The 14,250-nt window shown below is 54.3% G+C and overlaps 1 protein-coding gene across 1 annotated transcript in view; it reads right to left on the bottom strand.

The window, feature by feature from the left end:
• LOC127030066 (maestro heat-like repeat-containing protein family member 7) overlaps positions 1-14,250 on the bottom strand; it is a 67,967-nt gene extending 53,717 nt beyond the window's left edge. The window contains exons 1-4 of the mRNA XM_050915973.1: positions 14,086-14,250; positions 13,546-13,641; positions 12,670-12,774; positions 11,247-11,382 (exon numbers count right to left, since the gene is read on the bottom strand). Of these exons, the coding sequence (XP_050771930.1) occupies positions 11,247-11,382; positions 12,670-12,774; positions 13,546-13,641; positions 14,086-14,187 (439 nt within the window). The 5' untranslated portion in view covers positions 14,188-14,250. The remainder of the gene's footprint in view (positions 1-11,246; positions 11,383-12,669; positions 12,775-13,545; positions 13,642-14,085) is intronic.

Genomic DNA, 14,250 nt, shown 5'->3' with positions numbered 1-14,250 from the left:
CCCTGCCGAGGCACCACCAGAGACCCTGACGGAGGATGACCCAGGGGAGGAACAGACTGGAGGACCCCTTGACACAGAAGCACTGCCATTCCCAGCGGGAAAGTAGAGATAAACAGCGTTAAAGCTGTATTACCGCTCAGCATGTTGCGGGCAGATCCCTGCCATGCGAGTGGCAAGTAGAGGATGCCGCTACCAGGGCCCTGGTTTGGGGCTCAGAGGAGAGGGTGGGCCCGAGTTCCCCTACCCCCTCACCCTGAACCATGAAGGATTATGTGGACTCTGGCCATTAGGCAGCGCTACCCCACCTGCAAGGGGGGCTTATATGAACACTGGCTGCTAGGCAGTTCTACCCTGCTGCAAAGGGGGATTATATGGACTTTGGCCACTAGGTCATGCTACCCCACCCCTAAGATGGGTTATATAGACTCCGCTCACCAGGGCACGCTACCGCGCCTACTGGGGGAGAGAAGAGCGTATGACCGAGTGACAGTAACAGACGGCCCGTAGAGAGGCAAACACCGAGACTAGAGAGAGGCGAGGCGAGGCCCCGGCACCCATCCGGCACCTGCCACAAAGGACGCTGTGGTGCCAGGCCTGCTACAGACTCCTAGACTTTAAGGTCAGAGGGGACCATTTAGGATCATCTAGTCTGACCTCTTGCACAATACAGGCCACAGAAACTCACCCACTCACTCTTGTAAGAAACCTCTGACCTATGTCTGAAGTACTGAAGTCTTCAAATAATGGTTTCAAGACTTTAAGGTGCAGAGAATCCTCCAGTAAGTGAACCATACCTTATACTGTAGAGGAAGGTGAAAAGCCCAAATATGGCGATCAGCTAAACCCTGAGCATGTGGGCAAGACTCACCTCAGCCCAATAAGAGCAGGACCGGGCAGAGCAGGTCTGTAACAGGGAAAGGAGAGTGCTTTCCCCTGGGCTGCAGAGCCTGAGGCTTAGCCAAACTGATTATAGAACGAGTCCTACCTCAGAGGGATCATGTATTGGCCCCGAAAGAACCAGACTTCAGCGGCAATAAAGCCTAGCTGGGCTATGCACTGGAATGAGAACTAGGTAGGAAGTTGAAAGCAGCAGGAAAAGCCTAGAAGGGAAGTTGAGAAGAGAGGTAGGATGTGCCCAGGGAAACCTGCAGCAAAGAGAAAAGAGCAGACCTAGCTGTTGAGTACAGAGCCCTGGGCTGCTACCAGTTTCAGAGTGGGACTGGGTTCCTCTACTGGCCCCAAAGAAGGAGGCATAAATGCACCCAGAGAGGTTACCAAGCCCAGCAAGGGGGCTGCAGGCTGAGCCAGAGCCCCAGCGAGAGCAGAAGAACTTTTTTCTCTGGGAAGACCTCTTTGGACTTTTAGTGTGTGACAAACTGAGCCCCAGAAGTGTGGACTAAAGGTGGTGAACCGGCTAGAGGGCCGAATTACCAGGCAGAGAGACTGCCATGGTGCTGGGATGACCATCGATGGAGGACCAGAGGACACCTAAAAATGAGTAGATTCACTGATTATTGGCATAGTCAGCAGGACTGAATTCTCCCTGTCATTCGTGAGGGCTCATGGAAGTCTTGGTTACTGAAGGAAGGTCCGTCCCCCCAAGTGGGATTTCCCATTTGAGTTCCAGGGACTGGTTAAGCAGCCAAAGCAGGGCTTGGGGTTTCTCCAGCAGCTCCTAGAAACCCAACAGAAGGAGAAGGAAGTGCAGGCAGAGCAACAGATCCAGTAAGGGAGCAGGAGTAATACCTGTGAGAGATCCTGCAAAGGGAAATCAATCTGCTACGCCCATGGACAAAAAGAGCAGACTCGGAGAGCATGCTGGGGCTTTGCTGAGAAGGTTAGCCCAGGAAAGCAGGGCATGAGAAAGTGTACAAGCATAGCCTAATGCCACTATGGGAACAAAAGTTCTTTGTTTGGGTGCAGAGAAGCAGGCCATAGCGAAAGACCCTGAGTGGCAAAAGGAGGGGCCAGGGCCACAAGAAGGTAGAAAGAAAGGAGATGTCCTCTTGGACAACACACATGAGGCAGGCTAGGTGGAGATGGCAGGGATGGCCATGGACCTTGCAGACCCTCCTCCAACACACCCTGTCGGGTGCTGCAGGGAAGTGAAGGATGAAATGGTTGGCACAGAGATGAATCAGGCACAAGAGTTGAGCAGTGGTGCGTGCTGAGACCTGATGGAAAAGGTTTTGGGGGATGCAGCGGCAGTAGAAAAAAGGCTACAGAAGAAGCTAGTGGCTTCAGAAGAAGGCTCTGCAAGCAGTGTTAATGAGAATGAGTGGCTGCAGGAAGAGCATTGGGATACTCCAGAAGAGAAGGATGGCCTCTGAGTTCTGGTGAGGAAGCTGGCTGGGGAGCTGGAGATGCCGCGCACCCAGACTTTACGAGTGCATAGCCGGTGATAGTGATGAGATGGTGAGGGATGAATACTGGACAAGATAGAACCTGCTCCCAGGATGGGCTGGATTTTGAGGAGGGTATATACCAGGGTAGCTTGACCTGTGGGTGCAAAGCCTGGAGCTAGACCAAATTGATGACCAAGTGAGGCCCACCTGAGAGGAAACAAGGGGAAACAACAGCAAAAGTGCAGAAGCAGACCTAGCTGTTCAGTATATGGCCTTGGCCAAAACCTGGAGTCCAGGGTAGGACTGGGTTCTCCCACCGTCTCTAAGGAAGGGACATAGAAGACCATAGAAACCCAAGAAGGGCAGACCAAGAGCTCCCCACGAGGGTGGAAGGCCTTGTTTCTGTTCAAGACATTTTTGGACTTTGTTTGGAAGAAGCGTGACCCAGGAAGGAGTGGACTAATGGTAGTGAGCCAGCCAGAGGGCCGAATTACCAGGCAGAGAGACTGCCATGGTGCTGGAGTGACTATCAATGGAGGACCAGAGGGCACCTAACAATGAGTAGATTCATTGATTATTGGCAGTCAGCAGGACTGAATTTCCCCTGTCATCCATGAGGGCTCATGGAAGTCTTGGTTACTGAAGGAAGGTCCGTCCCCCCTAAATGAGATTTCCCATTTGAGTTCCAGGGACTGGTTAAGCAGCCAAAGCAGGGCTCGAGGTTTCTCCGGCAACTCACAGAAGCAGAAGGAAGTGCAGGCAGAGCTACAGATGCAGCTGGTAATCTTGAGGGAGCAGCAGCAAGACCTGTCAGAGATCCTGCAAAGGGAAAACAACCTGCTATGCCCATGGACAAAAAGAGCAGCCTCAGATCTAGTGGCCAGGATCTAGTGGTGAGTGAATTCTGGTACAAACCTGCTTCCATTATGGAAATAGCCTGGTACTGGAGACTGGGTGAGGAGACAAGGGAGATGGGAGGGGTTACTGAGGCTGGAGTGGGGTAGAAGCTGTGGGGCTGGGAGGGGAAGGACATGGCCCAGCTTGTGGGAGGGATTCTGCTGGCTGTGTTTGGAGCACTGTGTAGCCTCTTCTATGGGAAGTTCCCATGGGTCAGTGGCGCCTGAATCTCTCCTGCTCCTTTGTTCTCTTTGGGCTTCACAGGAGATGTCTGGTGAACTGCCTGTGGACTCTGTGCCCAGCACCACTCCGAAATTATTCACTACCTTCAGAGAAACAGGGCACAGCTCAGCCTGTTAGGTAGGCTGGAGACTCACACTTCACTCACACACACACAACACTGAGGTGCTTTGGGAAGCATAGTAACAAAGAAGAGATTTAAGCGATACTAAGCAAGAGAAAGAGACAAATTTCAAACAGACAAAACAAAAGAAAGCAAAACACAACACACTTTGTAGTGAATCCAACTGAATCTTAAGAGTCACAATCGTGGCCTTAGCAGTTCCCAGACTAACATCTCCGCTTTCCTAACAGATCTTATTTGATGTCCCTGTACGGTACAAAATTTCTGTCCAATTTGCTGATTTGATTGCTTAGCCTTTCGGTTTCAGACCCTCTGTTCTCCGTCTGGGTGCTTGGACCCTGACTGTAACATCTCTCTTCCAGTCTCTGGCCCAGCCTCTTCCACAGATGTATGCTGCAGCCAGCCCAGCTCAGAGAGCAGTGGGGACAGATGATCTCATCCTGTCAAAACAAGCAACATGAGTCCCATTGAAGCTGAGATGGAAGATCCCATGTATCTCCTGGAGGTAAGAACCGTTCACTCTTCTGGGCACTTGGGGCTGTTGCAAAAAAGAGGGGGCTCCTGTTCCATAGCCTAGTTGTCATCATGACTTTGTTTTTTTCTTCTCAGAGGACGTGTCCGGGATCCTGGAGACTGTTTCTGCAGGAGGTTTGAGTGGGGAGAGATCACTCAGAGTCATGACCCATGGGTCATTAACCCGGGTCTGCAGGGTTCATGGGAGCAGCCACACTCCAGCAGGCCACCTGGAAGCCTACGAAAAACTGCTTACCTAGGACTTTCAAAGTCCAGATCCAGTTTGAAGCTCCATCCCTGAGGCCTATTGGCAGCGTCTCAGAGCAGCTAATCGGCCCCCGGGACCTCCTTAAACCAACAGCAGGAACAAGAAGCTGTCTGAACACCCGAGGCTCCTTTGTCTTCTGCAGCATGTGACTCGCTGTGACTCATCTGATTTGAGGGTCTGAACACAATTTGGTCTTTTGCTTCTGCTCTTCCAGTATCCTGACCCAGCTGACTCTCGACTCCTGTCTTCTGAGTGTAGACTCTGCTTCTGAGCACTAGGTCTGGCTGCCCATGACCCGGATGTGACACTGACTTTTCTACAATTCCTCCAATGCCCTTTTCTGCTCTCCAGCTCTGCTCTCCCAGCAAGACACACCAATCCCCTGGCTCCCAAAGTCCTAGTTGCTGCTATTCAAGGGCTCAGGGGTATTGCTTGTATTGCCCCCTCCCGCACCACAGCTGCTTTTCCTATGGGAATCTCCCTAGCGCAGAGGAGAAATCCGCTCTTCTCTTAGAATCAGTCCTGGCAGCAATTCAGGAAGTCATAGAAGGGACGGTCTGCTCAGCTCCCTCTGCAATGCCACTGTCAGAGCCCATTACTGGTGGGTGCCAAGTGAGTGCGCAGGCAGCTCCTTCAGAGACTCCTGGGGCAGGGTAGTCGTGTGTCACGGTGACCTCTGAAAGCCATGCAAAGAGTGCAGCATTGAAGAGACTCTCCTGCTGTAACAAAGAGTTTCTGTTCTCCTACATAGTCAGCCAGTGAGGCCAGTTTGCAGCATGTGGAAGAGCTGTTTGGTGCTGAGTTGGAGGATTTACCATATAGCTGGCAGCAGCTGCAGATCCTGGGGTCCCCATGGAAGGGTTATCGTGCATCCGGATTTTCCTGGACATGTCCAGCTTTTTGGTTTTCAAATAGCCGTCTGGGAGGAATTTGTAAAAATCTAAAAATGTCCAGAATTTCCCTCCCAATGCTCCGGGGGCTGCAGAAAACTGTCGCGGGGCCCGGGCCCCCGGAGCTTCTTCCGCTCCTGCTCTTCAGTGGCAGGGGGTCCTTCCGCCCTGGGACTCACCGCCAAAGACCCCGGGCCCCCTGAATCCTCTGAGCAGCTCCGCCCAATGCACAGCGCGACTCAGCTGACATGGCGGCGAGGTCGGATTGAGATACTCACATCCAGGCCTCCAGTAGCCAGAACCCCTCCCCTGCTCTCCTCCTCCCCTGCGCCCCTCCCCTGCACCCAAAGTCCATTTAATCCCCCTTCGCAAGTGGGGTAGCGCAGCCTAGCGGCCAAAGTCTATATAATCCCCCTTTGCCCGCGGTGTAGCGCGGTCTAATGGCCAGAGTCCATATAATCCTGTACGGTTCAGGGTGAGCGGGTAGGAGGACTCAGGCTCACCCTCTCCAACGAGCCCCAAGCCAGGGCCCTGGTAGCGGCAAGCTCTACTTGCCGCTCGCTCGGCGGGGATCCGCCTGCAAGACGCCGAGAGGTGATACAGCTTTAACGCCATTTATCTCTACTTTCCCCTGGGAATGGCAGTGCTTCTGCGGTGAGGGATCCTCCGGTCTGTTCCTCCTCTGGGTTGTCCTCCGTCAGGGTCTCCGGTGGTGCCTAGGCAGGGCTGATGCCTGGATCCTGGCTCGCAGGCCCTCTCTGTGCAGGAGCTAGCAGCATGCGTCCTTCCCCTCCGGGGGTCAGTCCAGACTGAGCTGATCTGCAGGCTTTTATATCTGAGCTCCAGTTGGAGCATGGCCAGCAGAACTTCCGGGGCAGGGCTTCCTCTGTCAGGAAGGAAGGGTTAACCCCTGCTATACCAGTGCGGGGCTGCTCTGCCCCATCACACACCCTCCCCCTTAAGACAGCTGCCTGGGCCGGCAGACCCTTGGTCATCTCCTCCCCTTCCCCCCCCACAACTTGGGAAAAGAAATCTGCATTCACATGAGCCTTTCCTGGCCAGTGTAACACTCAGACGGAATAGGGTTGGAGGGACATGTTACTCAGGTACAAAATGGGGTGGTGTTCTCCCCCCACCTCTTACGACAGTACAGCCCCCAATCCTGCCTCCGTGGCATCTGTCTGGAGGATAAAGGGCCTTGTGAAGTCAGGTTGGATCAGTACTGGATCCCACGTCAGCCGTTCTCGCAGGGAGCACCATATAGCCCAGGTAGGTCACTTCTTCCTGGCCCAGGTGACATTTGGCTGGGTTTGCGGTCAGCCCTGCTTTGCTCAGTGCCCGCAGCACCTTCGTGAGATGCTGGAGGTGTTCCTTCCAGTTGGCACTGTAGACGATGATGTCCGTCAGTATCTCCCGCAGCAAGTCGACCCGTGTGAAGATCTGCAAGAGTTCATTGGCGATAACTGGAGCCGTGGCGGACTGTAGTGGTATCGCCTCTGGATACTGTGTTGCATAGTCAACCACGACTAGGATATACTTGTGGCCAGAGCTACTCTTCTCCAAAGGCCCCACTAAGTCCAAGCCTATCCGTTCAAAGGGTGTCCCTCCTCCTCACCCCACGAGGGGGCTGTGCCCCCCCCCGGCACCCCTGACCCATCCACCCCCCTTCCCTGTCCCCTGACTGCCCCCTGCCACCCCATCTAACCCCTCCTCTCATTCCAGATGGCCCCCCAGGACCCCTGCCCCATCCTGCCATGCCTTCTCTCTGTCCCTGACTGCCCGCCACCGTCTCATCCAACCCCTGCTCCTTCCCGACAGCCCCCCCGGGACCCTTGCCCCCATTCAATCCCCCTGTTCGCGGCCCTCTGACCACCTCGACCCATATCCAACCCCCCATAACCCACCGAACTCCCCTGCCCTCTTCCAACACCCTCTCCTTACTGCCTGCCACCTTACCGCACTGCCTGGGGCTGGGGCCGGGTCCGCTCGGCTGGGACTGGGACTGGCGCCGCGGGGCCCGAGCTGGGCCGGAGCCACTGGGGCCACAGCCAGGGGTGCTTCGCTAGGACCGGGCTGGGGCGTTCGGCTGGGGCTAGGCCAGGGCTAGGGGAAGCCGCTCAGCTGGAGCCAGAGAGGGCCACGTTGTGCCTCCCTGGAGCCCTCCTCGCGGCCTCCAGCCCCAGTTTACCTACCTGCTGCTTGTTTCAGGATTCCCGCGAATCAGAAGTTCGCGGGAAGCACGGGAGAGGGAGGGGGAGGAAGGCGGAGCGATCAGGGGAGGAGGGGGAGGTTAGCTGGCACAGAGACGGGGTGGACAGCTGCCCGAGGTTTTGTTAAATGTAAAAGCTTTTTTAGAACCGGTTGCCTTGGAACAACCAGTTCTAAAAGGGTTTCTAAATTTAACAACCGGTTCCTGCGAATCAGCTCCAGCTCATCACTGCCATCTGCCCAAAGAAGTCAATGGCTCTTACCTCAGTGAGGGAGCGGGGTCTTCCCTCTCAGCCTCTTTGAGAACGAGCACTGCTTGGTCTCCTAGGACAAGGTTACCTGTCCCCACTGCTCCCTGAGGTGGCCCAGCTTCTAACTACCCCCATCTGGGAGGCTGTCACACACCCCAGGGCCTAGAAGACAGGTGGGGAGGAGGTTCCTATTCATGTCAGTCTCTGAGAGCCCATAGAAGGGACGAAGGAAGAATAAAGGGCAAGAGGTGAAGCAGGCGCTGAGCCTCTGTCCCATCCTCCCCTCCTGAAATGTGGAGCTTCCTGAGCTTCACTTGGGCAGACAGTCTGTAGCTCCGGCACAAAGGTCCTTCTGCGCCATATGGGGCAGGGAGATCTCTGCCTGGGAGCACAGGGAATGGGATGGGGGTCAGAGCAAGGAAAGAGGGGAGGGGTATGGGAGTGAGAGGAAGAGCTCATACCCCAGATGAAGGAAGTTTGGGGTGAGAGGGAAGGACCCTGGTCCACAGAGAGGGGAGAGAGTTCTGTCAGTGACAGGGGCCTCCATTTCCCCTTCCACTAGCCCCCCATTTACAGTGAGACAGAGCAGTACCCGCAGCATGGAGCGGGAGTTGCTGAACGTGGGAGGGGAACCTTTAAGGGCATCAGTTGAGGCTCAGCCCTTGCAGCAGCTCAGGCACCTGGTGCAACTGCCGGATGCTGCGGAGCTGACCCATCAGCTTGGCGGTGACATCCTCCCCCTGCAGGGGAAGGAGAACATGTCAGAGACTGAGACACTGCCCAGGAATCAGGGAGGATTAAGGGCACCTGGAACCAGCACCATTTCCACCCAGAAGCTGCTCATGTCTGAGTGGTGGATTCACCCTCCTGATCCCCAGGATGGAGGCTTCTTGTCCTCTCTAGTGACCTCCAGTGCCAATTCCCCTCCTTGTAGGGTTAGCTCCTGCCACCTCCCGCTCAGTGCCCCTGACAGCTGTTCCACCTCCAACCCACCTGGGGACACCGCTCAAGTTGGTAGAACCCTCTCCTCCACCCCCACCTCCATCCCCATCCGGGTAGGGCAGGAGGGATTCTGACAGCAGTGAAGTGGCATGCGGGGAGGTTGAGACCTTACCCCAAGTCACCCCAGTGACAAATGCTGATGCCACAGGATGGCAGCCCTGTGAACGGGGCAGGTCAGCAGCCCCTGCTGACTGAATCCTCCCATTCTCTCTGGAGTGGGTCCAGCCCTGCCAGCAGCAGGACAAGCTTCCCCCACACTCAGAACTGCCTGGCCAGTCGTCATCACCCATCAGTCCTTGGCCTCCCAGGCTGCCAGTGATGGGAGCAACTCTAGGTGGTGATTCGGGTGACATGGACACTAGGCCATGGGGAAATGGGTGCAGCTCTGTGGGTCAGGAAAGGTTCACAGAGGGCACTTAGGGGACTCTCCTGCCCTTCCCAGGAGTGAGAGCAAAGCATCACATCCTAAGAACACAAGTCCATGAAGTTCAGAAGTCCCCACTAGGCTCCTTGCTCCCAGGCCAGCAAATGGTGATTGGATGGGAATGAGGCCTGGGCCCGCCCCAATCTCCTAGGTCGAATGCAGCTGCTTACCTTGTACCCCAGCAGTTGCTCGGCTTCCCCCAGGATGGCATATGTGAGGAGAAGCCCAGCCTGGCTAATACACAGCAGGGGGTGGTGGATCGTTGGCATTGCTGTCTCAAGGAAGTCTTTTCTCTGCCCCGCAGAGAAGAATTTTCCAAAGACCTAAGACCAACAGGACACGAGGCTGTAGCACACTGCCCAGAGCCAGCCTCCAAGTCCTGGAGATAGAATGGCCTGAGCGTCTGGTGCCCCAAAGAGAGGGTAAGAGAGCTGCTGTAGCCAAGGCTGTTCATTCCCCAGGAGGCTCTCAGGGTCCCATGGCTCAGGGAAGCCCCTTTATGAAAAGGTGGCAGATGCTTAGGGAACATAGCCTGCAGTGGCTCTTCCTGGAGGGCAATTGATCGCAGGGGCCATGATGGGTTGGAAATAGATCTCTAATGTAGGTGAGCAGGGCCTACTCTGCTGTGCAGCGCACAGAGATGATACGGGACCCTGTATTGCTTCCAGCAGAGAGATCTCCTGCTCCTCAGTGGCTAGAGGAGTGTGCGGGTAGGGGAGAGGGTTGGAGCTGACAGACCAAAGGTCTATTCCCCCAAAATTAGTGATTTCTCTAGTAGCTGGGTATGGCCTTGGCAGCTCCTTGGTTTCTGCCAAAGGGAATCCAATCTGCAACCTGAACAGGATAAGAAGACTCATGTCCCAGTCCCCATCACAGACACTCCTAGGAAACTTTTCTTCTGCTGCAGCAATTCAGCTTGTGGGAGGCAGGACAAGCTCACATAGTCTCTCTCACGTGGCATCTATAGAGCAGCATTGTGTAGATGCACTTGTAGATCCAGGAGCCATTCCAAGGCCTTCTCTTTGATGTTGTGGAAATCACTCATTTCACCTTTGACTTCAATCTGGGGGCACTGGGTTATGGTGTGTTCCAAGATTTGGACGTTCTCAGCACAGTTGTGAGACGGGGGCGGGGGGGTCTTTGATTTTCTACTTGTGCAGCAAGTAGTCGCAAGTTGGGTCAGTGACAATGTGCTTCTTTGGCACAGTGGCTGAGGTCCAGATACTCTGCCCTTCCCTGGCCGGGTCTGGAGACACGAGGAGGGCGCATGTGGTGCATATTGGCTCAGGAGCTCACTGTGTCCACTACCCAGTTCCCAGGTTGGGGCATTCTGCTTCCTGACTGGCAATGGAATTGGGCAAACCCCATCTCCGTTCTCTGCTTCTACAGGGTGCAGGGAATTAAACAAGGGTCTGATCGAGCAATAGTGACTGACTGACCCAGTGCTTTCCTCTCAGACACTTGGGGATCAGCCAGGGGGACAAGGAGCAGAGAGACACCCAGAGCCATAATCCTCTATTAACTCACCCACCCGGGGATTCTCCTTATGCCACGTAGCAATGGCTCCGTGTAAGACACTCAAATGACAGCAACTAGCGAGGTTCCAATGTGGGGCCTTTAGCACCAGCCTGTCCCACTGGGCGCTGGATGAGGAACTCTGAGCTGGAAATAAGGAGTGGGCTCTTTTCCTGTCTCCAGGAGGCATCCACTGCAGGGACCCCAGCCAGCCCCACTCCCAGAGCTGTGTCATATCCTGCCACAGTGTCCTTATCTCCCCCACCCTGGCTGTGTTTTTATAGCCCAGGAGCCTGCTGTCCTGATGCCAGTCGCAGCACCACAGATCTTCTGCCTCGTGTATTGTCAGCCCTGGAAGAGAGAGAGAGACACTCTGATCATTCTGGTTGCAGTTTCTGTCTCCTTCTAATCCCATTGGTGGCTGCCCAGCGGAGTGGAGAAGAAGAGAGGCAAAGAGAGATTTGTTCTCCAGCTGGGGTCAGGCTGACAGAAATTGTCTGGGGTCCCATTAGCCACCTGTGGTCAATCTCAGTCCCCTCTTGGGTTCCGTGTCTCAGTGGGTTCCTTACCCCTCTGTTCGAGCAGCAGCTGGTACAGCCGGTAAGTCCCCTCCCTGGCCTGCCGGCTGATGTCCTGGTCTGGGTCACTCACAAAGAGAGCCAGCTGGGCCACGTGGTGACCCAGGCTAGGGAACTCTGCAGAGATCTAATGGAAGGGAGAGGAGAGGAGACTCCATCACCATTTTCCTGTCAGCTCCCTGTCCCCCCTGGGCCAGAAGGCTCCTTCCCCTTAGTCGCTCTGCAGGAGATGTTGGGGGAGAGGAGCCTGAGACAGACCCTTCATTTGCTCTGCTGCCAAGGGAGCCAGGAGCTGCTTTGGGATGCCAAGCAGGGGCTGGAGCATGCTCCCTGTCAAGGTTTCTTCCCCACTCTGAACTCTAGGGTACAGATGTGGCGACCTGCATGAGAACCTCTAAGCTGAATTACCAGCTTAGATCTGGTTTTTCTGCCACCACCCAAATCATTTCAGAGTTATTTGGGAAACTCTGTCAACCTCCCTGCTAGAATATCTCCCTCCCAAACACTAGAACCCTTCCCTGAGAAGCCTTGAGAGACTCCTCCACCAATTTCCTGGTGAACACTGATCCAAACCCTTGGATCTTCAAACAAGGAGAAATTAACCATTCTCCCTCCTTTCCCCCCACCAATTCCTGGTGAATGCAGAGCCAACCCCTTTGGATCTTAAAACAAGGAAAAATCAATCAGGTTCTTAAAAAGAAGGCTTTTCAATAAGGAAAGAAAGGGAAAAATCATCTCTGTAAAATCAGGATGGAAAATAACTTTACAGGGTAATCAGATTCAAGGAGCCCAGAGGAACCCCCTCTAGCCTTAGGTTCAAAGTCACAGCAAACAGAGGTAAATCCTCTTAGCAAAAAGGAACATTTACAAGTTGAGAAAACAAAGATAAACCTAACACGCCTTGCCTGGCTGGTATTTACAAGTTTGAAATATGAGAGACCGGTTCAGAAAGATTTGGAGAGCCTGGGTTGATGTCTGGTCCCTCTTATTCCCAAGAGCGAACAACCCCCAAAACAAAGAGCACAAACAAAAGACTTCCCCCTACCAAGATTTGAAAGTATCCTGTCCCCTTATTGGTCCTTTGGGTCAGCTGTCAGCCAGGTTACCTGAGCTTCTTAACCCTTTACATGTAAAAGAATTCTGGTGTCTGTGGCCAGGAGGGATTTGATAGTATTGTACACAGGAGGGCTGTTCCCTTCCCTTTATAATTATGACAATCTCCTTCAAGGCCCAGGGACAACACTTGACCAGGAGAAGAAGAACTTGACTCAAGCCTATCTCATTCCCTGCTCTGACTCTGCCTTCCCAAGAGGAACACTCCGAACCCACAGCCCCTGCAGCAGCAGATCCTACAGCCCATGGAGCCAGCCCGCCTATACCTGGAGTCAGAAAGCTGGGGTCAGAGGTCACTTACGTCAAACTCGGGGAGGGTGACTGTGTATCTCAGCAGGGCTGTGCTGCTCTTAATGGCCCTGGCTCTCTCCTGGGGCACCCTGGACACAATCCAGGGGCTGACATGCTGTGGGGAAAGGAGGCAGGTCAGGATCAATGGGCAGGTGGTGCTTTGCAAATGAGCCCCACCCGACTAGCCCCAGGGGCCGGAGACATTATGTGCAGGGAGAATAGCTGAGTCATTGATCACAGAGCTTTAGAAGGGGATTCTTTCCCCCAGGATGCAGCTTGTATCCTGCAGGTCACAACTTGTCAGGGTCTCTCTAGATTGGGACATGGTTCGGTATCGGGGCTGTACCCATCCTCCCAGAACTCCTGATTTCTGAACAGTTCACCAGAAAAGAGACTGAATCCTCCCCCTTCCCTGCCACTAAAATCCTTGGTGGGATGTCAGGAGTCAGTGAGAGCACAATCCCCCCAGGAATTTCAAAGCATATCAGAGAGAAGGGCTGATTCCCTGGGGTCCTCCTGTTTCTCTAGGAAGGAGTGTGTGCCTCTTCTCTGAGAACTATCTCTGGAATCTCATGGTGTGTGTGTGTTTGGGGGGGGGGGCGGGAGAAGAGGGGGTTTCATATTCTTACTCCCCAAGACAACCAGGGGCCCTGTGGTTAGTTCAAGCCAGAGCTCTGCCTGGTTCTGTTGAGAAGTCCCAGCTCCTTCCTCTGTCCCTCAAGAAAGCAGGACCTGACACTGAATTGCACTGAGCTCCCCAGCCAAGGACACCCCACTGGGGTCCCAGTTAGGAGGAGAGAATAGAAAATGGATCTGCCAGTCTCTCCTTACCAGCCCCCAAAGAGTTAAGGTAAAATTGGATCCCACTCCTCCTTATGGGACTCACCTCCAAGATGAAGTGGAGCCTGTCTGCATCTGGGGACTCTGCCAGCAGGTTCCCCAGCATGGCATCCAGGAGCTCTGGTATGACTTTGTGCAGAGCCTGAAAATCATGGGTCAGAGTTAGGGAAACTGGGCCTACACCTGCCACAGGATGGGAAGAGGGGTCTCTGGGAAGCACTGGTGAGACTCCCAAACACATATCCTGGCCTCTCTCATTCACATCCCACTGCAGGCAATTAGCAAGTCTTGATGACACCTGGATCTTCGAACCATGAGCTTAGCAGGTGTATACAGAAGGTCTTGTAGGCAGAATAGTAGGAAACAGCCAAGTTGCTATGGATGGAAGCTGGGCAAAATATGGCATATGGAAGAAAGAAAGAAAGAAGGAAAGAAAGAAGAGGGTAATCCTCTAGAGGGAAGGATCCAACCCTGCAGCTTGTTCCATCTCTGCTTACCCCACCCTAAATCTGGAGCTCCAGCGAACCAAGGGAGCAGGGACAAGGACCACTCTGGAAGAGGAGGAGGATTGAGGCAAAGGATGTACCTGGATGTCAATGGTGTCCATCTCCGTGCCCAGGGTGAAGACCGAGCCAAGGGCAGCTTTCAAGAGGCGGGACGCTAGGTCAGGCTGAAGGGCTGGTTTCATGGTGCTGGCAAGAGAGAGGAGCTGGTATTAGACTGCGCAGTACGGGGTGGGACTGTCACCAAC

This window comes from Gopherus flavomarginatus, chromosome 10 (genome assembly GCF_025201925.1).
Source record: "Gopherus flavomarginatus isolate rGopFla2 chromosome 10, rGopFla2.mat.asm, whole genome shotgun sequence".
NCBI lineage: Eukaryota > Metazoa > Chordata > Testudines > Testudinidae > Gopherus > Gopherus flavomarginatus.
The sequence above is the reverse complement of the archived record's forward strand: the minus strand, read 5'-3'. Positions and strand labels throughout refer to the sequence as shown.